This window comes from Phocoena sinus, chromosome 8 (assembly GCF_008692025.1).
Source record: "Phocoena sinus isolate mPhoSin1 chromosome 8, mPhoSin1.pri, whole genome shotgun sequence".
In the NCBI taxonomy this organism is placed as follows: Eukaryota; Metazoa; Chordata; class Mammalia; order Artiodactyla; family Phocoenidae; genus Phocoena; species Phocoena sinus.
The window spans coordinates 3,594,772-3,619,690 of record NC_045770.1 but is presented as its reverse complement, the minus strand read 5'-3'; the positions used below and the strand labels follow the sequence as shown (position 1 = coordinate 3,619,690).

The window sequence follows — 24,919 nt, the reverse complement described above, 5'->3', positions numbered from 1 at the left end:
GGAACAATCTACATAGGGGTCTCATGGACTATCGATCACGTGCTTTCCCGTATCAAGGAGTGCTTCCCTGTAAGACTGAGATCAGCACCCATGCACATGGAGTTGTGTGTTCCTGTGAGATGAAACAGTCAGTTACAGCCACTGAACACCTAACCAGTCCCCGTGGAGCTGACTCTCCGCTCCTCTCCCATCTCACCTTCCCTTATCACGTGCTGGTGGCCGAATCTCCCCCACTGACTGCAAGATAATTCACATCCTCTGGTGTTACCGCTCCCTCCCACTTCAGCTCAGCATTATAAACAAGACAAAATGTAATAAAAAGGTAAAAAAGACAAACAAAAATACCTTTCACCAGGGGCTGGGTTGGGGACTAGAGAGTACGTCTGTCATTGGGGGAAAACAACACCCTTCTTTAGTCCAGAATTCATCAGATTCCTCCTATGGTGATAGAGAGGTCCTTTCACCCCAGCAACCAGGAGGCTCCAGCTGGGCATATGCTTCTGAGATGGGTCCTGGCTAAGGGCCACCAGTCTGGGGCCTGCTTCTGGGGACGTCGGCACCTCCGATGAGATGGTCAGCCTGAGAGGCATGGGAGGTGGGGCCCGGTGTTACTGCTGCAGCTATGAAACCTACTCAGACAGCCTCCTCCCACACTGATTCTGAGAAGCTGGCAGATCTTTACAGCGGGGGTGCTGACAGACGTCTAAGGCTTCACCTCTGCTCAGTGGAAGGTTCCTGCTGTCATCTGGCTTTTAAGGGGGGTTGCAGGGGTGTGGCTCCATTGTGGGCAGGAAGATGGAGAGAAAATTGCCAGATGGTGTTGAGGATTCCAAGTCTACCAGAAGAGAAAGAAAGACATTACTCACTGACACAAGAAGGCTGCCAACTCCACTTACAGATCAAGCCTTTGTGTGCAGGCAAAGTCTGTCCCGAGCCCGTGTGAGAGGATGAAGGAACCAGCCATGGCCTTTGAGAATTTGTGAGACGACAGAATATTTAAGGGGAAACTAGGGAGATGCCACGGCGTAGTAGTTGGAGAAATCACAGTACGCAAGACAATCTGCCCCCAAGGGCTCTACAGCTGCTGGAGAGGACAGACGGGCACATCCTCAAGGGCGGGTCAGGACAGACCTACTCCAGGTGCAGCTCCATGAGCACAGCTGGATACAGTCCAAGCAAGGTGTGCTGAGCCCAGCCAATTCAAGGGAAACTTCTGTTTCATTATGTTTCAGTTCTTAAAAAGGAACCTCTTCATTACACATTGCTTCTCAGGGCAGCAGGTAAAAGGCACACAGAACTATGAACAGATACAATCAGCAACCACTTCTGCTTTACATGGCATCTTTCCCACTTGAGCATTAATTATTTGGCATTTTCTCCCTGCTTTTCAGAAAGTTTTCTCTAGGAGGTTGAACTTACAGAGATGATTTAAGGGAGAGGAAAGCTTCAGCAGTATCTCCAGAGGCTGTTTTGCATTTTCTAATGTCTGAAGTCTTTACAACAGGTTTTCCATGGAAAACTCAACAAGTCACTAAACTCTCTGAGTCTCAGAACCCAGACTTAAAGTCAGGGGAAGAGATTCCCATGGCTAACCTTTCTAGTCATCTGTCCTGTCAGTTTGGACTGCCATAACAAAATCCCACAAGCTGGGTGGCTTCAACAGAAATTTATCTCTCGTGGTTCTGGAGGCTGAGAAGTCCAAGATCAAGATGCTGGCAAGGTAGGTTTTCATCCTGAGGCCGTTTCTCTTGGTTTGTAGGTGGCCACCTTCTCACTGGGGGCCCACGTGGCCTCTTCATGTGCGTGAGGAGAGGAAGCTCTGGTGTCTCTTCATGCAAGGGCACTAATTTCATCATGGGGGCTTCCACCCTCATGACCTCATCTAAACCTAACTACCTCCCCCTGGCTCACCTCCTGATACCATCACACTGGGGGCTAGGGCTTCAACATAAAAATTCTGCGGTGGGAGGGACACGAGCATTTTGTCTACAAACATTGTGCGAATAGTTTGGAACGTGTAAAGCATTTATGAAATGTTTAATCTTAGGGTCGATGGTTATTCTGATTTCACAGAAGGGAATACTAGGGCAATCTTCTTCATAGAATATCAAATATGGTGTCAAGTATAAGAAATATCATACGTTTAAGGTTTACCTGTAATCTTAAGTTGATGTCCATATTAATTTATCATAGAGACGATTAGACTAGTGGGACAGCCGAGTCAACCCACAAAGACTGGTAAGCTAATACAGGAGAAAAATTTAAGGAATAAAAAGAGAGCAATTTTTGAGTCACATAAGAAAGGAAAAATGACAGAGCTATGAAGTCTTTATAAAATTTTTTTTTCCTGTTATTATTTACTTAGTTTGGTTTTTAAGAAAAGGGTTTCAGAAAGAAACACAGGAAAGGATTGGGTGAAGCAAACTATTGGTCCAAGGCTGCCTGCTGTGAACAAGACTAGATGAGGAAAATTTCTATCACTTGGGAAACATCTACAGAAACCCTAATCTTATATAGATCTCGGGTCATTCCATTCCAGCAGTGGGCATTCTCCACATCCCAAACCTCAGGACGCGGAGCCTGCTGAAACACAAGCTCTCACTCACCTCAATCCTCTCCAGACTGCTAGAAGGAGGTGCACAGCCCTGCTCTCCAAGCATTGAGGCCATGAGTATTACTGCCGTCTCCACACATGCATACTTATCTCCCCTCTTATCCGTCCAGACAAGCTCTCGCCTTGTAAGCAAATGCCGTATGCCACTCACAAGCCCATATCTGTGCAAGGCACACACCTGTACACGGGGGAAAATTCTGTTTCAAACATTAAAACAACAGCTTCTATCTCATCCAAACGGATCGTTGAAAAGGAAATTTTCTGGGTCCTCACCCATATGCAGGATATACAAAGCTGTCTGGAACAGATCTGGTATTAATTACCTAGTGCTCTACACTGGAATAAGTGCTTAATCCCAAGGAGGTTTACACTGGAGACTGACCAACCTGCCCTGGGGTGGATACACAACCGATCTTGGCTCCAGAGACTATTCCACATCATGTGTTGTGCAAATGTGCACTGGCACAGGAATGGACTTCGTTCCTCAGCAGATGGGATCCTTCTTCCGCGGGCCGACTCTAAGATAATATATGACCCAAGCACTACGTTGCCTAGAGCTTCCTACTTTTCACGAAATGCATCACTGTCTTAATTCTCAGACTGAACTTCCTCCTTTACCTGCACTTGCCCTCTTTCAAGTCATGGCCTGGAGGCTGCTTCTGGGGCCCAGGAACAGCAGGTGACTTTCATGTTGACCTGCAGCTAATTTGGATGTCTTAGATTCCTAAGTTTTCATTCTGATGGCAGCTGCCCAGTTTTGATCTGTGTTTGGGCAAATAGTTGCAGCAGCAAACTTGGTGGGGAAGATAGCAAACACGTGTGAGAGTGAAGCGGCATTTATGCTAGGCTTCCTTTTCTTCATGGTTATTACTGTGTCTTTGAAGAGTTTTCCTTGCCGTATCTTAGACATGACTTAAACTATTAGAGAAGGTGTGAAATAGAGAATTTTGGATCTGGGACCAAAGGATTTCCAGAAAGCAAATGGGAGAGAAAGTTGTCTTTCTCTTCATGGAAACTGCATTCCTTACAAATTTGTGTCTGGGGCAGGAAGAAGTTGAGAATATTTCTTGCAGGCAGATTTTTGTTTTGTCCTCTGATCCCAGTGCGGTAAAGAGTAGGTGAAGGTGGGGGACTTGGAAAGTAAACAGGGCACGCTGGGTGTTTTTGTGGCTGGATCATTTTAGAAACCATTTTCAAATCAGGACCAATTTTCTTTAAAAAGCGTATAGTTTTAGAACCTTACGGCCTACATACTTAGATGGCAAACAGCACTCTTATAAAACCGTGTAGGTTTTGGCGATAGAAAAATGAACTTCTTTCACTTGATATTTGCTTTAGAATAAAGATATAAGCTCCTAAAAAGGAAAACTTGGCTTCGCCTCATCCCTTTCTCCATCTTTTGTCCCCAGCAAATTCTTCTTTCATTCAACTTATTCACATACTTTACCTCCTAAGAGTTGATAAGCATAATAGTCTTTAATTAAATGAGCTTCAGTATTTATTTTGCACTAGGTAGATAAAATGGTTGCGAAGGCACCGGGATATAACGGGAGTAGAACAGATACAGTGTTCGTTGCCCTTGAAGAATTATAACCTCTTGCTGAAGACCCCACATGTATGCACAAGGACCTGAGAGGCAGCGTGTTGATAGGTAACTCTGAGTGGCACAATCAGGTAAAGCTTTAAGGAGAAGGTGGAACTTGAATGGCTCTGACAGATAGAGGGTGCCCACCCACGCACAGCTGGAGGAAGGAAAGGAATCTACCTGGAGAAAGGGCATGGGCCAAAGGACAGAAGCAGGAGAGAGCAGAACACTGGCCCCCAGACTTCTGTGAAACTATCTCATCCAACTTCCTGGCTAAACCAACTCCATAATACATTCTGTCCCCAAGTAAAAGTCCTACTGCCAACCAAGCCCACATGATTCTCCTAGAGACACATGAAGCCTTAATGAACGGTGCCCTCACTGTTCTTGAAAGAATCTGGTTTGCCATCACTTTGTTGAATTTGGACTCTGTGTGTTTGTAAAGGATATAAACTCTAAAGAAAGGGCTGGTTTTTTTCCTCAATAAGGTCTGTCCCCCCTAACGGCAAGATATGAAATGAAACGCAGGCATTTTGCTAAATCATGGTAAATCTTCCTGACAGCTACAGGGGCAGAATGATTCTTTATCAAGGGGCACAGACAAAAGGGCTGATGCCCCAAGCTTATAGATCACCACACAATGCTATACCCAGCACAGAGAAGTCACAGCTTCTGTGGTCACGATAGTGCCTTTATCTGCAATCTCAGACTTTTGTGTTTATCTGTCTTGGTCTTTATCCCCCACTGATTAATCCAAGTGTCTGGAAGTAAGTGTGACCCACTCTCCATTGCTCATAATGATATAGTGCAACAGTAACAGGGAACATATGGAGAAGAAAAAAAGGTCGAAGTGTGCACGTGACCACATGTAAAATAAACAACAAGGATTTCCTGTATAGCACAGGGAACTATATTAAATATCTTGTAATAAACTATAATGAAAATAACCGAAACATAAAAAATGGATATACACATATATACGTATAACCAAATCACTTTGCTGTACACCTGACACTAACACAACATTGTAAATCAACTACACTTCAATTGAGAAAAAGTCAAAGTGTGGATTATTTATATATAAGCCGCAGATTTACCTCCTTAACCTTTATGGCACTTTAATACCAAAATTAGCTTGCATTTCCTAAACGACCATTGGTGAGAAAGAGGCCTATGTGGGATTAAAATGAGTAGATAATGTCACTTGGGAAACGTTTTCTAAGTTTGGATCTTGATTCTATTACTTTTCTTTCATTCCCCTCCAGTCCTCCACACCCAGAAGCAGTGTGCCAGTGGCGCCTAGAGAAGCGCCTGTGGGTGAGGTCTGCAGGATCAAGATGTGCAGGGAAACCAGACTCTGTCCTGCTGGTGAAGACGTCAAAGCCAGGAGTAGTCCTCTGTATCCTATCACTTGCTTGTGTGCACTTCCAGAAAAGCCGAGTTCGCAGGTACTTTCAGACCAGAGACAGGTGGGAGTGCGCGGGACGCGGCAGGAGGGCTCAGCCAATCTGAGAAGAGCGCAGTGCACGTGCCAGGGGGGCTGCTGGCGCCCGAACCTCCTCCGCCGCTTCGTGCTGCCTCTGCTTCAACCCCGCTGCTCCTGGCTCACGGCCGGGAAACGTTATGATGATTTTCACTTGTTTCTTGCTTGACACATTCTTCCGAGTTCGCGTTTTCCTGCCTGTTTTTAAGAAAACCAGACCCTGCCGTCTCTGTGCACTACGAAGTGGCAGACCAGTCTCAGGGTGCGGGAGGGGCTTTGGGGTAGCTGCCAGTGTTCCGTGTGCAGCGGCCTCCTCACCCTTTACGCCACAGAGGAGCGACGGAGGCTTGCTGGCTGGAAACCCTTCCGCCCTCAGCGCTTTGTTCTCTGGCCCACCAAGGCAGTGCAAGCGAGCGCTGCCCTGTGACTTCCGGCTCTCCCGGTGGAAAGGGGACAGAGGAGCCGCGTTATGGCGGGGCCCGTCCAGCGGGGCTTCAAGGAGCGCAGCATCATGCTTTCCCTTCTCCCCCGTTACGGCTCCTGCTCCCGTCCGCAGCGCGCAGGACGGCGAGGAGCAACTGCAGGCTCCCGGGCCGCGGCGGCGGGGTCTGGCCAGAGCGCGGCCGCCGGGGGTCCGGAGCCAGGCTGCTCCACGGCTCCGTCCAGGAGCTGAGGAGGGGCCAGTAATGGCACGGCTGCGTCCCAGCAGGGCGCCGGCGCTTGACAAACCCGCTCTTACACGTGATCTCGATGGACTCTCAAAAGGGTTGTAACGTTTTCGCCCCTTTTTCTAGAGAGACCTGAGTCTCGGTGCAGGTGAGTTACCCAACCACATGGCGTCCTCAGAGCCGACTAGGTGGCAGGGCGAGGACTCCGCCACCTCATATGCAGGCAGCGGCGGGAACAGGCCGGGAGGGAGCAAGGGGGTCAGGAGGGGCTGAGGCAGGAGCCGAGTCCCAGGGGCAGGACCAGGCCAGGCGGTTCGCGCGCGTGTGGTCGAGCCCCCCGTTCCCGGTAGCAGGCCTGCAGATGACAGACGCTCTCAGGGGGGACTCTTCCTTGACCCCCGCCGTGCAGAGGGAACCCACCGAGGTCCCTCACCCGCCGGGCCCTCGTGCCCACAGGCCCCCTCCGCCTGACCCCCCCGGGGCTCCCGCCTCGGCTCTCGCCCCTCCCTCCCCACACACCGGGCTCGCCCTGTGCTGGGCCGCACGCAGCTGTCTTTAAAATGTCAGGATTGCTGTAACATACACCAAAACGTGCCGTCTCAGCCACTTCGAAGTGTGCGGTTAAGCAGGGTTACAGACACTCACACTGGTGTAGACGGGTCTTCAGGACTGCTTCCTCTCTCGTGAGGCGGAACCTCCGCACCCGCTACACGGCCACCCCTGGCCCTCGACCGCCATTCCATCTGTCCTGTGGGCCTGGCCGCTCGGGGCACCTCAGATAAGAGGCCAGACAGGATGTGTATGCCGGGGACTCCCCGTAACTCTACCCACCTGGTTCACCGTGCTCTCCACCTGGACACCTCCCCGTTGCTTCACCGGCTAATTCCCGTTAATCCTTTAGGAGTCAATTCCGATGTTACCACCTCAGGCTCTCCCTGGCTCCCCAGCCTCAATTAAGGGCCCCTCCTGCCATTTAGTGGTGCATTTGCTGCACCCAGTTGGAGGTGGCGACCGAGTCCTAAGCCCCTGATACTTGAGGTGCGCTTGAGGGCCTGCATTCTCACTGGCTACCTCTGGGAGCTTGAGAGAATGCAGTTCGCTAGGCCTTTACCAGGGCGCCAGGTCACTCACGCACACACTCCAGTTCAGTAAGCACAGTTCTCACTGGACGAGGGGGCTGCAAAAACTACTCCTGGGCTAAACCCAACCGGCTGCCCTCTGTGTGAACAAAGCTTTATGCCAACAGCCGGTCATCTGAATACACATTGCCTGTGGCTGCTTTCACACCACAGTGGAAGGGCGGAGCAGCTGCAACAGAGACCGCCATGTGGCCACACAGCCCAAAATATGTGTTCCCTGGCCCTTTACCACAGACGTCTACTAGACCATAGGCTCCTTCAAAGTGCGAACCCGTCTTATTTTGCTTTGTAAGAAGAAAGGGAGATTAGCACAATGGTTATGTGTGTGGGCCTGAGGGCAGACTGACAAGATTTGTATCTCAGCTCTGCCATTTCCCTCAAGTGACTGGCAGGTCACCGTCTCTGTGCCTCGTGTTCCCTTATAAAGTGGGGACAGAGAGTAGAACTACCTCACGGGGCTGATGTGTGGGTTACGTAAGGTAATGGACGTGAAGGGCTTCACATGGCACCTTCTGCAAACCTTACCCTTAGCTGGTTCGCTATTTTTAGAGCACCGGGGACTTTGGTGATGTTGGCAGGATGGCCCCTGCACCTGACACTGTTTATCAACGCCCATTCTCTGCTTCTTCCTTGCTAACATCTAATTATTTTTTCAGGTATCTAATCTTCCGGGAGAGTGACCTCCTCCCTGGGCGACAAACACGACTACGAGCCAGTCGTGGTCATGCATCCTCAATGTCAGTGGACTGGCTTAGGGGCGGGCAGTTCTGGCCAACGAGTCAGAAGAGGAATCTTGGAGGGTTTCTGGAAAACGGTTTCCTCATTCTTTAGAAGAAAACGTGGGAGAGATGCCCCCGTTCTTTCATGGATATCTGTTATATGTGAATGTGATGCCCTGAAGCGCAGCAACTATGAAGGTAGGCAGTCTGAGAACGAGCTAACATGTTTACAAGGGCAAAGCAAAAAGATGGGAAGAATCTGGGCCCTCTATGAGGTCAGAGTTGTTGAATCCATCAACCCCTGGGCCTCACCCACTCAGGTACTGATCTGAGGGAAGACAATAAATGTTTCTAGTAATTTAATTTCAGGCTAAAGCAACCTAACTCATATAGCCAGGGACCATGTTGACACATATTTTTACTCCGCCCAGGACCTAACAACTGTTGTTGGGTGCCATGAGCAAAGGAAGAGTGGAAGTTGGAAATGAATGGGCTGGGTAGGGCAAAAGGAGAATCACGAATGTTCCAGGTTAGTGTAGGTCCACTTCTTCATTCATCACTCTCTCAGCTGGAGTATCTTTTCCTGAGACCTGTGGCTTGCTCCCAAATGCTTATCTCCCTTGTTGTCTGAACCTACTACCTAAACACGGGAGGTCGTTTCAGAGCCAGATGGGGTTTGATTATTTCCTTGACGATATCCATTATTTTCCCTTCTGGGTAGGAGGAGGGTCTGCAGACAGCTGATCTTTTTGGGGCAGAGAGTATGGAGGTGGGGTCTCTTATAGAACACGAAATACAAGGAAGTGTTCTTTGGGCTGGAAGTATCAAAAGATTGCTTAGAATTTACCATTATAGGGGTTTAACGGTGTTGTCAGCTTGTGTACTGGTTTTGTGTCATATCTGAGCCAGAACTGGTAGCAGAGATTCAAAGCAACATAGGTGGCAAGTACACACGAGAGCAAAGCATGGGGAGAGAAGGGCAGCGGAGCACGGGGCCGCCCCCACCTCTCCTGGAGAGCACCCTGGCCCTGGCGGTGGGAGGGAGGGGCAGCACGGTGTCGCTGGGCCCCCTGCAGTCCCTCACCCTGCAGACACTTACCACAGGGAGAAATGCTGAGCGGCTTCTCCTGTGAGTGCCCCGGGTGGGAGACGCTCTGAGAACTCTGGAGCCACAAAGTGAAACAATGAACTTTTTGTTTTCTTTTGTTTTTGTTTTTTTTTTTGCCGTACGCGGGCCTCTCACTGTTGTGGCCTCTCCCGTTGCGGAGCACAGGCTCCGGACGCGCAGGCTCAGCGGCCAAGGCTCACGGGCCCAGCCGCTCTGCGGCATGTGGGATCTTCCCGGACCGGGGCACGAACCCGTGTCCCCTGCATCGGCAGGTGGACTCTCAACCACTGCGCCACCAGGGAAGCCCAACAATCAACTTTTAAGGCAGAAGGAACCAAGTGACATGACCTTATTCATCCGCTTGCCTTTAGGCACTAACAGTTACCACTAAAGCCCCCAATTACCTCACTACATGTTTGATGGTTAAGAGCCTTCCGGGGTGGGGTGCGGGGAAGCAGAAAGATTTCACAGCTTTCTCCCGTGAGCCGTTTTAATCTAAGAGAACTTTGACACTTGTCCTAGACCCACCCTGTTCTCGCCAGTCCAACCCCAAGACCCTCCTCCAAGCGGAAGGGTCCCAGTTCAGTGGCATCAGGCACGCCCCAGCAAGCGCAAGCTAAAGGGACGAGGGTGAGCGAACCCCCCGCGGTGAGACCTACGTGCAGCGCCTACCTCCTGGCTCTCCGTCCCTCCTCTCCTTCCACCAATTTCTACGAACTGTCCGTCTTTCTAATGGACGCCATGCCTTTGCTTTCACCACTGGTGCTCTTCAAGACTAATTAGATCCTGAAGGAACAGGAAGTAAAAAGCTGTTTCTGGGTAAGCTGCTAATGTTCTTGGCTTAGAGTAAAGTTCCCTGCCAGAGACTTGCAGAGAGAGAGCCCTCACTCCTCTGGGCATTCTCAGCCAAGAAGCAAGTGCTTCCCTTCCCTTGGGCAGCTCTGGGCTGAATATGCAACTTGCCATTCGATTGGGTTGAAGAAAGACTGAGAAGGCCACAAAGGTCAAAACTCACTTGCTCTTGGGGAGGGGGTTAGAAAGCTAGTAAAGAAAACCTGCGGTGCAGCTGTCTTTCAGGAGAGGGTACGGAGGGTCGGGTGGATCTACCAGAAGTGTTGTCAGTCTGTGCTGAGGTCTTTGGGACAGGAAGAGTACAGCCACCCAGGGAGAAAGCCTTCAGTGACACCCTCTACGGGGCCGATGTGCTGGAAGCACGCCTTGAGAAAGGTTTCCCTCCCTCTTGCAGGGCTGTTGGGAAGCTAGGTAGGACCAGGGGTCTGGCTTTCAAGAGTGGTCCCAAACAAATTTTCAGTTTCCTGGTGGGAACAGAGAACTCAGAAGATTGTCTTCTCTAAGAAAATCTGGCTATGGTTTTTCTCCTGGTCTACCTAGAGCCTGCACTGGTGAGTGAGGCACACGTGTGCACAGGGCCAGGCTGTCGGCAAACAACCTTAGGGAGGAGGGCAAAGGAGAGGCAAAAGGGGCTCATTCCTCTACCTCACAGCTTCCTTTTCCAAAGGAAGCAGGATCCGCCCACCAGCAACAGTCCAAACACCACCAAAGAGGCATGGAAATGGGTATGCACGCAACTGGTCCATATACCCCCTCATCGCCTGCTACAAATGGAGTATAAGTTGGGGGAGAACTGTGCCACTGAGACCCCAGGCCTTCTGAGCCACAGCCCAGTTCCAGAGGCACAGCCCTCCTGACTGGTCTCTGGGTGGCAGAGTAATGCTCTCTTCCTAACCTTCGAAGAAATGGGTGAAATAACCTCTGGTTAAGGGGAGATGCCCATCTTCTTGGGGCTGCCTGGAGTGTCTGCGGCAGAGCTGGTTATGGCGGACTCCTCAGCAGAGGCACTGAGATCCAAGAATTCCAGGATGATGTCCCAAAGGCAGTAAATCAAATGCCTGAAACAAATGAACAAAACAACTCAGAGGAGGGTCTGGCTCGGTCTAGAGACACCAGATCCTGTTTATGACATTTATCTTCCCTCTCCCTTTCCCCTCTACTGATATCCTTAGTGGACTCCAAACATCAACAGCTGGACAAAGCCTCTGTCACGAAATGAAAGTCTGTTGAACTCATAAAGGCTATGACCCCAGTAAAGGTGGAGATGGTACTCGAGACTAGATGTTAGGAAATTCCACATTGCTTTATAGCTAGCTACATTAGCACATTGGCACTGCTCTGAAGAACTCTAAAGGAGGGGAAAATCCCTGTGATAACAACTTACTAAGAATCTTCAGGTTACCTGTGATGAGGTAAAGCCAGGAGCCTTGAGGTGCGAGTGAGCAGACACGGTGAGCTGCAGGACGGGGGTGAGGGGAGTGGGCGAGCACTCAACACGTGCAGAAGATTCCACCCCAAGGCACCAGCCAGGGAAGCACTGACCTCTCTGCACTATTCAAGGAGGTGCACAGCATTTCTGGTCCCCTTATCAGAGGCCAACTCCTCATCTTGTCTACCTCACATCAGGCAAAGACCCAGGCTGAAAGTACTGCCCAGGCCAAGGGCTGCTCTCGAGATGCTCACAGGGGCAGGCAGGTGTCAGGAAGAACAGGCCTGGGGGTGACAGGGCCTTTTCAGTAGCTCACGTCGGGGCCTGCATCGAGTTCTTCCAAATGCAAACGGTGGCTGGTCCCACCAGCTTCCGACCACCTGACACCTGCTCAGAAGCCAGCACAGTGGGTTTTACCCAGTGTGTGTGGACCTGGTCATCACACTCTGGGGCCAGGGCCCAGGGCAAGGAGAGACTGCGGCACCGTTCCTCTCAGTGAAGCTGTTCACCCAGAAACCCGAGATGCCTCAGACCAGAGACGGCATCAGCCATGCCTACCGGTTGATGAGGGGCTGCTGCAGTGACTCCAAGACAAGACTCCAGCTCAGCCGGCATTTGTTCGCCCCAAGGATTTCTACGACGATATCTGAAGAGGAAAAACAGATGTGGTTTTAGTGTCACCGCTGAAGCTTTAGCTTCTAAGGGGTTTGTCTCCTCAAGATATCTGCTGTCTTTAATCATATTGGGTACTTCTGGCACACCTCTGAACCACACAGCCAAACTAAAATCGTCAGAAAATAGGGAAAAGCCAAGAAAAATGTTTCTTAACTTTAGGTATCTAAATTAGAATGGGCCTCAAGAAACAATCTGGTAACCCGTCACTAAAGTGCAGGTACTTCTGATACAACAGGTTAGGTTGGAGAACAGAGGTAAGTAAGAGTGAATAACACTGTCCAAGGCTAAGAGTTCACTACTGTACCCTGCTTCCCCCAGCACAACCGGAGGCAACAAACTGCCTTCCCCGCCCTCCAAAAACCATATAAAGCAAAGGGGAAAAGCCTTCTTCAGAGTTTGTTTTTATCTACTGCTAAGGACCATGCACTTCACTCACTGGCTCCAAGTTACCAAGCTCAGCTTCTGCAGGACCTGTATCGTTTTCTTCCCTGGTCCAAAGCAGAGACCCAGAAGTCTTCATCTGGTGGGAAAATAAAGAGACCTGCCCTAAAGTGAGCCTTCCCATTCCCTTAGCATCACTGGAAGTCCTGATCATTTTCCTGTTAGCCTCAGAAATGGTGGGTCAACAAATTTTTGCGTTTAGCCACAGTCAAGGCCCTTTTAGAAAGCGGGGAAGGGTGTGGCTAATGGTGGTGAAGCGGAGGGGAAGGAACAGTTATTGGTACAGTCGGGCTCACTGTCCAATCACCTGGCAGGACTCCCATCAGGCTCTGCAAAGCCTGTTTCTCAGCAGCCGCCTTCTGCTCCTGGGTCCTTACGGGTCGAGGATACCCAGGCAAAAGCCCGCCAGGCCAGATGGATTCCTGAAGAAGCCGGAGGTACTGCACCCAGCGCTGAGGACACGTCAGAGTAGCTACCTGCACCTCTAGCCACCTGTGGTCGAAGACAGAAGGGTCAGGTAAACCTGGAGGAAAGGAGGCAGCGAGGTGTGAGTCATGTGAGCAATCAGGACAGAGCAAAGCCAAGTGAGCACCGACTCTCACAGGTAAAACCAAGCCAGTCAACAACTTGGGATCACAGAATTTGGAGACGAGTAATAATACTATCTTAATTATCCACTGAGTGTCTGCTATGAGGCACGTGTAGTATTAGGGGCTTTAGAACAGAACATTAAAGGGGCCTGTGGCTCTGGGGAAGGCTGCACCTTTCCAACTGTCCTCCAGTGGAAAGCACCAGAACTTCTCAGTAACGTGTACACACAGCCTTCAGAGTGCAGGGTTTGGTGATTTTGTACAAATCCCTCTCCCCAGCCACCCTGTCCGTATCCAGTTGCTCTTCAAGCCCCCAGGACCTGTCCTGAGGACTCCCTTCGTCTGCCCCTTGCCCCTTACACACCAGGCCTTCTGCGTTCCAGTAACAGAAATCTGTCCCTCTGGCAAAACCTGTTCAAACTCCACCTCCTCCACGAAATCCTTCCTGAGCATTCCAGCCAGAAATGCTCTCTCTCCTCAGGCCTCCTCTGGCACTCAGTTCTAGAACACAGATTTGGCACCAGAACTCCACTTTGGAACATGAATTCTCTTCTCATGTATGCACAGCTCGACTTTTCCAGCTGAACTGTAAGCTCCACAAGAGTCCCCATAACAGAAACTTCCCAGGTGAAATAGTGGTTGACTGACTGGCAACTGTTCTTATTACAATGACAATTTACCCCTCTGTCTTGCTTTCAAAAACGAGTCAGTAACTCTGAGGGGGCAGGTATACCAAACCTGCAGTTCCTGCAAGGCGTTTCAACGTTAATTCTTTGTCTCTGCATTTCTTCAGAGTGATACGGTCACTAGCTGGGGTTTAAGACTGCAGAGGCCTCCTTAGCAGGTCCCATTTTGAGACTGGCATGGCTGTGGCTGTGGTGAGTGAACCACGAGCCACGTTACTCACGCACAGAAGACTCCATTTGGTACCGCACCACATGCAGCTCATGCCATCACTCTCAACCCGGGCTACTTGTCGCCCGTCCAAGAGCAGAGGGGGCTGCCGACGCAAACTTTATTTAACCTCCACTCTGCCAGACAGTCTGCATTCCACTCGAGCTAGGCATTCCAGCTTTGGAGGCTGCAATCCCCCAAGCCCAGGGCTCACAAATGATTCTAAGAATAGGAAGTCTGAAAGGTAATGGCAGGGCAAGAATGGCAGACGTCGATGGACATCAAGAGAGGCACAAAGCTGCTCCCGCCTAAAATAGCCACCACAATTGTACTGTTATTATTAGGGCCGCATCTCCTTCTTACAGGGCTTTTCATTCAGCGAGTCTGAGACGCCTGACGAAAGGGATCCAGGAGCAAGAATTCCTGTTCCTGTTTATAGAAGAGGGTCACCAAAGGGAGGTGGATGCGATGACCTGATCAGGTTCTCTGCAGGGCATCAAGTGACCCAACTCGTCTTCACCTCAAGTCACATACACTTGCGTGCCTTTAGCTAAGGTGAAGGACCCGCACCAGCGTCTCACCTAAGTGATTTGAGGGAGAGGGGCAAGGACCTGAGAGTCAAAAAATTTAAGTCCTCCAAAGGAGCCAGGAGAATCCTCAACAAGAAGGCTTCAGCCAGCGTTAGTTCTAGCTCAGCTTCTCATGCACAGACGCATACAACAGGCTGGCTTGCCCTGCTGTTTGCCCTTCTCTTTGTCCTCAGGAGCCAGTAGTACCTGTGACTCACCTCTTCAGAGAGATCTTAACATCCACTCAACCCTTCCTCGGCTAAGCATAGCACACGACAGCAAACCGGGGCACCTCGGTCACCTTCAGGGCATGTTTTACAACATATTGAGTCTCACGGTTTTGAATTAATGGTCATTCACTCGATGGGAACAGGACCTCGAGCTGCATTTGGGCAAGCAGGTCCTCTTTGTCCCCTTCCACAGTGACTGAGTGTCTCATGCACCCATGCTTGACGCAAAACAAATGTGTACACGTGGCAAAATATAAACTTATACAAATATACTAGACTGTACCTCATCAAACTCTAAATGGGGGCATTGGGAAGAAGAACCAAAGTGTGAAAAAGTTAAGAGTAAGCTGTTCTTAACCTAGGAGTGGGAAGGTTAAAAAGAAATCTGTGTCTTGAAGCAAAAGGAATGGAACTTATGTGTCTGCAGTCCAGTGTGTCACAACAGTTTTCCAGCATCAGTTTCTGGAATCTGCTGCTATCACTATTAAGCTAACAGACAGCTCAAGTTTCAAGGGGGATATACACACACATATCCCTTGGACTATTTACTATTTACAAATTATTTATAAGAAATCATCTACTAAATACAAATGTTATTGTTTACATAATACAAGACGCATGAGGTAAATACACTAAAATAAATAAGGTAGAGAATAGCCTCAAATAGCACTGGTTTTATTTTCTACTACTATTCTAGTTCTGATATTCGATTTAGATATCTTCTTCCACCATCCTACCTTTTTCCCAAAGAAAAGAAGAAGAAAAAAAGCCAAACCACATCTGTTCCGTCTGGCCATCTCTGAATGATTCAGAGCACAAAGAAGCCTTACTAGGGGGCCCAGAATAGGCAATAAAATGAGAAAAAAACAACAACAGATGTAACTGAGACATGCAAGAGCCTCTATGATGCCAGACGTGGGATGCAGAGATCAGGGCATCCATTCCACTGGGCGCGCATGTCCAGTCCACGCTCAAAGGAACCTGGTCTGAAACAGCTATACGTAGAGGGATGAAGCAGTGGTTATAAAGGAGACAGTTTAATACTAGGGCTTAAGATGGCACTTCAAGGTTAGCAGAAGGTCATTTTCCATCAAAACAGCAGAATCAAATCTCAAGAGTAAGGGGAGAAAGCTTTAAGGGACCACATCTAATTAGCCAAATTCCCCTCACTTCTTTTCTAAGATTGCTGCTGTGGCTGAGTAGGAAGGCCCTGAACAAGTATGGCTTAACGGGGAGGGAGGGCGAGAAGGACAGTGAAATAATAACAGAAAATATTCACAAGAGCAATAAAAATATTCTAACAAAAATGCCTGGTGCAGTCTAAATGAAAGTAACAGACTGCTTCCTGAATCCTCTTCACCCACTGGGCTGTACCTCTGTATCCAACACAAGGGCGATGATGCCTCAGCCACTTACAACCAACCGCAAGTACCAAATACAGGTCAAAGAGAGAGAAAAAGAAGATGACGTTAAGCTTCTGTCACTTTACACAGATCTCCAGATTGCAAGCGTCCGCTCATCCTGTCACCCTTACAGCAGGGCTAGCAGTCATCTGAATGGGTTGCTGGGCACAGGATACTTCTCAGACTGTGGCTGAACAGCATTAGAGGTCATGGCGTCTACTCTGTGGTTTGTGACAACGTTTAAAAGAACACCTAAATGTAAATAGGTAAGAACAGAAAACATAAAAGTGCACCTCAAGTTTTGGGACCCTTTTACTTATGCATGTATATATGGATACAGCAGATCTGTATTTGTGTGTGTGTGTGCGTGTGTGTGTTCAGAGTGGGTCATGATGTAAAACATTTTTTACTGTAAGATGAAGTTTAAAAAAAGTTTGAAAAACATCGCTATGGTACAAGGAATTAAGAGTTCCAAGAGAAGGAGGAAAAAGCTCAAGCCACATCTTTAGCCTCCTGGAGACAGTCCCCACCTCCACCCGCCCCCAAGCGCCCTGTAAAATGTTTACAGTGGCATAAACCCGAACACTGTGTTCTGTACCACAGTCCTAGCACACTGCTCTGAGCATTTGCTTGTGAAATCAGTAGGCCCAATCTACTGGGTGGAGAGAAAGGAGATCTTGAGGATGACGGTGCGGATCCAAGGTATTTCCCATTTTACACAAGCTGTTTTTGCCAACTTCACACCTGATAAAAGTAACAGTTCCCTTCCCTCTGATTCCTTTCCCAGGCCTCTGCCTTCCTGCTACGGCCCCTTCGTGTGTTTACAGACAGCCCCTCCCGGTCTGTGCTCAGCTCTAGGCTTCCCAGTCCTACAGCAGCCAGACCCAGGTTGCTCGGCTGTGCCTGAGAGAGTTCAGGCCCTCTGACTGTGTATCTAGGTCACCATCCTTTCCTGCCCTGTGTGGGGAGAAGAATGAGGAGGAAATGAACTTCAAGGGCAAGAAACTCCTGTTTCTTCCTCCCAGTGACTATTGTGAAATCTGAAGTGGCTTGCAGAGTCTCACACAATTTCTTCTTTGATTTTTGCTTTTTCATGGTTTAAATCATGGATCCACATCTTTAAAACATGTGCTTCAAAGGAAGACTACTGACTGAGCATCACGATTTAGGAATCTGAGTTCTATAGTTCTATAACTAGCCACGAGGTTTTGTTTTTGATTAGTAACATATAATTTGCAGATACAAAATTAATATGCTTTAATAATTGAAGTATTTTTAACCAAGGAGGTTAAAGAAATCCTCTGTTGAACCCTAGAGGTTATCTTTTCCAATCTCACCAATTCACGAATGAAAACACTGCGAAGAAACAAGCATTTCATAGCAAGAGGCTTATAGAAACATACAACTTTAGAGCTGGAAGGAAAGAGGTTACCCTATCTAACCTCCTCCCAAAGTAGAAATCCCCTGTGTGATATCGTGGCAGAGCCAAGGGTTCTGGCCTCTGACTCCAGAAAGTTGGGCTTTTATCTTAGCTTTGCCACCAATGAGGAATGTGACTTTGGGGAAGTTGCTTAACTCCTGAAGAGGGTAATTTCAATTCATTAGGGATGCTTCTTAAATACTGGCACCAAAATCTGCCTCCTTGTAACTTCCAGTCATTGCTCCTATTTATACCCTCAGAAGTTTAACAGGAGGTATTAAAGTTACTTGGTCAAATCTCTTTCAAAGACAACACTATGCATTTTTAAATTCAGCTATTATGCTAAGTCTCCTCCACAAGGTATACATCTTTGATTCTGCCAACGTCAAGGCTGAGCACACAGAACACACGCAACATCAGACGAATGAAGGAGAGAAATGAACCATTCCTCATCCTGGTTCCCTCCTCTGGGTGTGGGCTGCTTTGTTATTCTCTTAAAACAGAGTGCCCAGAACCAAACACAACTTCCAGATGTGCCCTGACCAGTAAAAAATGCAGATTAGTGCCTTGCTTGATCCAGACACCATACTTCTATTAATATAGTCAAAGACTGTGTTGGCTTTTTGGGCACACACATCAAAGCACTGACTCATACTGAGTTTGCAGTCAATTAGAACCCTAAGTCCATGTATGTACTTTAACAAAAAATCACATGCGCCTGTTAAGCCTAGACTTGTCCTTTTGTACTTGTGTAATTTTTAAAAAGATCTAAACTATGATTTATAATATTTATTTCTATTAAATTCCGTCTTGTTTGCTTTAGACTATCATTCTAATTCTTTTAATCCTTTTGAATCTTGACTTCTGTCACCCAGAGTATTAATTATACCTCTAAGATTAGAGTTACTTACAAATTTCTGATGAACAGGATAAGTTCGATGCTCTGTCACTAGAAAATGCCCTCCAGGCTATCCATCTATTAGCTACTTGGGCTGAAGACACTCAGTTAGCCATGGACCACTTAAAAGTACCACAGTCCAGACCATGTGTGTCCATATGGATATTAGGAAAATATGGCATAAGCTTGTGGAAATTCACAGGCAGTATAACAACCAATGCATTCCTTTCATTTAATGGTCTGACAGTCCTGCTAAGCCAAGAAAGAAACCTCGCTCATCAGGCAGGGTGCATTCCCACTGAACGCACACCGGCTTCCAGGGCTTGCTGTTTCTCTTCCCGAGTGTTCACAAAACATCTACTTAATAATCTACTTCAGAAATTTCCAGAGATAAATGTCAGGGTCAGGAGCCTGTATCCATTTTTTATAAGGCCAGATATTTATCCATCTCTAACACAACACATCTCTATATGGAAATTTTCTTAATGATCTTAGGTCTTCAATGATAAATACAAATTCTTTCAGTTCCATGGAACAGAATTCATCTGGGTCAGGTACATGAGTTTTAAAGCAGACTGAATGCTCTCATTATTTTCATTCCTATTTTAGTCTTCAATTCTAGTTTAATCACATTTGCTCAATTCTTCTTGTTAGACCCTTTTTCTTTACAGAAAAAAACAGAAATTAAATACCCTAGGCAAAAAGTATACCAATTCATTGTTGAATAAATGAATAAATGATTTCTCAATGTAACCAGTTAATACTACAGCATCTGTTCCAAACAATTTACCTGTATTTTCTTTATTCTTGTTTTTAACATGTGCCTTTTTTAAAAAAAAATCTTTTCCACTAACATTTATCCACAATGTCAGCTCCTTCTGAGTCAAGCTTTGTGGACGCCATTCCTATCAGTTTTCGTTCCTGTTGTCGGCATTGCTCAGTACGTCTCCTTTCTCTGTCTTTTACATATGCTCAGTTAACTGCTCTGGTTGCATCTGATGCTGATTCTTTTCCTTTCTTACTGGAGTCATGTGTTTGTTTATTCCATTTACTCAGTACATACTGTTTGAGCTTCTTAAAAGTGCCAAAAGAGTAAGACTGCAAAATTTTGAGGGGAGGGATCTCAATTCATTTTGGTATATTCCTCAGCATTTACTGTAAGAGTGCCCTTCACATAATAAGGCATCAAATATATACTGAATGAATCAACCTTATTCCAAAACTCTCAGCGATAACTTCCAGTGTTAAAACTTTAAGTTCACTTGTTATTATGGCATATAAGACAGGATTCTTTGTTATGTTCTTCTGTGAATTCTAGTACCTCTCACCTACCTCTACTTTCCTCTCTCTGTCAGCTGTTTTCCATTACATCCACTTGTAGCTGTATCTGAGTTTTTCTTGCAGCTTCTTCGTCTTTGCTGAGTTGACGGGTCTCCTGTCAAGTATACTCTTCCTACTCCCCTTGAGTTATGTTTTAACTGCAGTCAGGAGTCCACCAGGTGAGCATCATTTGCCAGAGGAAGAAAATTTAAAAACCTTTCCTCTGTACCAGCTACACAATTAACTATTCATTCCACATTTCCCTTTTTCTTCCAAAGACAGAGCTTACGGCTAAAAGAAAGGATGAAAATCTAGGCCTCCAAGTCCTGAAGTTTCCTCCTAAAAATCTCAAAATTGTTAGAGATATAGTCCATGCTTCCTCGTGTGTCACTATTTCTTTTTACACAAAGGTAGGTAATAATCTATTGATTTATTGATTTAATAAGCAACAGGAAACTTTCAGTATCACAAGTCAGACACCCTGTTGAGAGGATACTATGCCGTTCTGTTATGCTTCTCAATCCACAAGGTAGGAGACAGAGTCACCCTAGACTTCTCCTCTCCTCCATCCCTGGTCCATGTGCCCCACGCAAGACCACATAATTATTGCAACAATTACTGAATCTAGTTGAGCGACCTCCTCAGTACTCAGTTTCTCATGAATTCATCACCCCTTTACTATCGCTGTAGCAATCATCTTAGTTTCAGACCCCATCACCTTTCATTTCTGTCAGTGTAACTCTTTCCTAATTTGCCTCCCCGGCTCTAACGTTTCTTCCTTCCATTAACCCTCGACAGCACTATTTAAGTGCTTTTTCTAAGTTACAAAGTGGATCATGTCATCATCTATTTAAATTCTGTACATGGTTTCCTAATAAATGGGGTCAAATCCTATGTTCTTTGAACAGCGCCCAGGGCTCTGTATGGGTCGGTGCCTATTGAACTCTTCGGTGTAATCTCTGGCCACTCTGGTTGCATGTCGTATATTCCCAATCGTACCTGACTTCTCCGAGTACCACAAATAGGCCACACTGCTTCACAACTCTGCCTTCACTGCTCTTTTCTACAATGTCAGCTCTCGATTTCCCTTCATCCTTTAAATCCTATCTCAGATGTCATCTCCTCTATTAAGCCTTCTCTGGGCTTCTCATAATTTACTTAGTCCCTTCTCTTAATCATGTGTAGAGTTCTTTTTAAAGTCCTAACTTTATACTATACCTCTTTATTTATAAGATTGCAGGGTAGGAATTTGGGGTCTTTTTTTGTATTTTAATCACTTAACATAGTGTCTGGCACATAGTAGGTAATCAATAAATATTAGTTACTACGTGAATTAATGATGTAAATGGGACAAACACTGGTCTTAAAGCATGGTGCACAGCTCAACCTAAGCTGTGCAGAAGGCAAACCTCCCAATACTTAAAGCAGGAAAAGAATAGTGAGCTCTTAACTATTTGTGCTTATGGAGGAGGAGAATAATTAAAAAAAAAAATAGACAATCTAGAAATCCTTTGTATTTGGCATTTGAGATGTTTTTACATAAACATTTGGCAGATTTATTTTCCTAAGAACTTTTTGTTTAGGCTAATATTAAAATTGAACTGTGTGCCAATACACTAGCTGTAGGGTGGATATTGTAAGAAGTATACTGGGTAATAAGTCAGCTGAGCTACAATTATGAATTCGTCAGGAATAATCCATGCAATTCACACCTGGTTATGTACTCCCCCGGAAGGGAAGAGAGGTGGAAGGCAAGGGAGTGGGTCAGCTGGGCTTCGTGTCTGGCACACTCTGTAAATCCTAGAGAGGAGAGACAGCTGCCAGCAGTCTGTGTTTTTGTTAGTTTTCCTGGCAAATAGGCCCAGAGGACAGAAGAGACTGAAAGTCAAACAAAAGCAAAGGGGTTATGAGGGCTGTGAGTCACACTTGTATTTTGGGAAGTGCTCCTGATGGATGGGGCAGCATCGGGCTGATTCCAACCCATTACTTGAATCTAGTAAGAAGAATATAAGGTAGCAGAATGTCTGGGTACAAACGGCCAAAAGCAAAGGTGTGTCTACCTTCGTAACAAATACAGAATGAGAGGGAGCCGCTTGGGGGTTCTGTGTTCATGGGATAAATGAGATTGATGGCAAGTGGAAATGTTTAGAAATGTGCTCTAGACTTGAGCAGTGTGACACTTGTAGGATTCCAGTTTTAAAGATGATTACACAAATCTATGCCCCTCTGAAGGCCTTCAGGACAACTTTTCTCAGCCCCACACTATGTGGCCATAAATGTACCATAAACTAGCTCTGAAAAATCGGGACCGACAGACCTCAAAGCTGGGCAAAATCAGTCACACGTTTTGGATATCCGCCCGTTTTTCATCTGACCCAAGTAAAAGCAGCAGCAGGACATCTGCCTCACAATCAGTGACTCCCTCCGAGTCTCTGGAACCACCATGTCTCTCCTCCAAGTCTGAGAGATTCCTGTCCAGAAGAGGCCATCACAGTTTTCACCCCAATACTGCACATAAAACTGGTCCATACCCTTCAGGGCAAAAAACCCTCAGTAGCCAGAAGAGCCACAAAGGCTTCACACAGCGTGTTGTAATGAGTGAAAACAGCACTGAAAAGCCACACAACTCTGGGTTCTGGATTCCTTCTTAAGACTGATTCTTGCCTTGCTTCCTTCACAAAGTTATCGAGATGAAAGGAGAAAAATGACAGCATTTTTGAAAGTGCTTGTGTGTTTGTGTCAGAGAAAGACTCCTTTGGATCCTCTTGAAAAATTCTAGCAGATCCAAGGGACTAAATGATGGCAGGATGCTGAGGGGACTTGGCATTTCATGCTTTAGTTTTCCTTTTGTAAGACTTACTCTCCTCCTGGCAGGTTCAGGGATGTAAATATTAGAAGGGCGAACCATCTTGGTACCGTCTACAAAGGTTGAGGAGGGGCTCCCTGGGGTGATGGGTAACTTGAGGACACCATTTCAGAATCCTTCCTAAAACGAGACCTATCTACACTAAACTATGAAACAATCACCACAGGGATTGCAGGATCCAAAGTGACTCCTCTTCCTTCTTTCCTTGGTCCCGTGTGAACAGCAAGCCTGGCTGGTTCTCAGTCACCAGGTAGTTATCCTGACCCTTTCCTTTCTCAGCACCTACGGTAGGGAGGTGGGTGGGGAAAGGAAAGGCTGATTAAAATGGCCACGCATTCAGGAGAATCCTGTGTCTGGTGGAGGGTAAAGGTCAGGGAGAGGGAGAGAAACACTAGAGCTGGAGCACTGGGAAGAAGGGCAAGACACAAAGGAGGGCGGCAGCGGGAATTTAGTGGTTGTCTTGACAACCAGACCCCTGTTGTTCCCAGTGACTCCACCTCACAGGGAGATCTCCAGGCTCTGCTCTGGGCAAAGACGGTCACTACAGGAGGGGAGAAAGGAGGGGGATTTCTGGAGGACGGAGAGATGATGAGGAAGTGTGTGCCCCACTTGATGCACCAGCTCCCAACGTCCACAAATACTAGAGATCACAGATTTAGAGTATGCTCAGCCATGATTTGGAAGAGAAGAATGAGGGATGTATGTAAACAAGCAGACATGGCAGAGTTTCAAATTATGCTGTGAAAACGGCGAGAGTAAGCTGGAAAAGACTAGCCTTGAAGAGAACAAAGGATGAACGTGAGAAGCAGATGTGGAAGTTAAGAAAGCAGGACAAACACTGGCAGAGGATGGGGAAGAATGAAAGTGAGTATAATGAATAGCATCACCTTGGAGAAGAACTACCCGAAGGTATCTGTTCTAAGTTAAATGTCTACAGGCAGAATTTAAAAACCTTTCCAAACAGGAGGCTATCCATCCTGACACTAAGAATACAGGACACAGCAGTGACAACTCCAGAGTCTCCACACAGCAGATATTTGGGGGGCCCGACTTGTGGTTGGAAAATAAGAGGGAGAGAAGAGGTGGCAGAGGGAATACCTTGAAGCTGCATTTACACAGCAAGCCACTGTGCTTACATAGATTCTACATTTGTGGGGGTTATATCGCCCCAAGAAAACCTTTGGTCCTATAATTATATCAGTGTTAGATAAAAGTATGTTTCCCACCAGTTCACCTCGACTCCCCCCCTGCTCCAGTACCAGACAGGCTGCAGGACACTTGGTGAAGTCTCTGTCTCAAGACAGAGGTAAAGGTCAAAACTGAGGCATTAACATTGGCTCCGTCTCCAAACCAAAGCTGACAGGAAAAAGCCAAACGATCTCCACCCGTGGCTGAAAGCAACAGGCTGGTAAGGTTCCCAGTATCAGTGCAACCTGACAATCTCTACCTCAGTGACATGTGTATCTAGGACTCTGGTATCCTAGAAAGGCCTTCTTGAGCAAAGGAGCAACTAGCTTACAGAGAGTACTGACAAAATTTTTCAACCTCAGATGTCCAGCTGATTTTATCAGCTATAAAAACCCTGGTTCACTCTGGGCTCCTGAGTCAAAACTGTTCTCAACAAAGCAGCTCTGGCACTGAATCCCCAAGGGGCTGCCCCAAGGGGCATCTTCTGGCAGCACACACTGCGCAGATGCTCAAGGACAATCAAAACGGGAGGAGGGGGAAGGATAAAAGAAACAGAGTCAAGGGCACGAAAGAGAGGGCAGATAAGCTGCCTCTGAATCATGGAGTGGGACAACGAGTGGTTTCACTACTGTCACCACCAGGACAAGGACCTAAAATTGCAGAATAAAGAGCTCCCTCAAAGAAGGTAAATAGGTATCGTTTAACCTGTAGCGCCACCTGGTGCCCAGGGAGAAATCCCATCCTAACTCCCCCAAGCAGCAATGGCAGGCGGGCTTTCCATAATGTATTTAACAAAACAAAAGGATCTCTCTCTGCACACAGACACTC

General features: G+C 47.2%; 1 protein-coding gene across 12 annotated transcripts in view; it reads right to left on the bottom strand.

Moving 5' to 3' along the window:
- Nucleotides 1-727: 727 nt before the first annotated feature.
- Nucleotides 728-24,919, bottom strand: part of SNX19 (sorting nexin 19) — a 44,916-nt gene continuing 20,724 nt past the window's right edge. For 3 of the 12 annotated variants that reach the window (XR_004351010.1, XM_032639487.1, XM_032639481.1), the window contains 3 exons: nt 13,021-13,205; nt 12,156-12,243; nt 10,897-11,226 (listed from right to left, as the gene is read on the bottom strand). Coding sequence is in view for 8 of the 12 variants with exons in the window: in XM_032639487.1 (XP_032495378.1) it covers nt 11,094-11,226; nt 12,156-12,243; nt 13,021-13,205 (406 nt within the window). In the remaining 4 variants the exon portion in view is untranslated. Of the gene's footprint in view, nt 836-8,552; nt 10,126-10,827; nt 11,227-12,155; nt 12,244-13,020; nt 13,237-24,919 lie in introns of those variants that run through there. The other 9 variants (XR_004351009.1, XR_004351008.1, XM_032639485.1 and 6 more) reach the window with 9 other exon arrangements.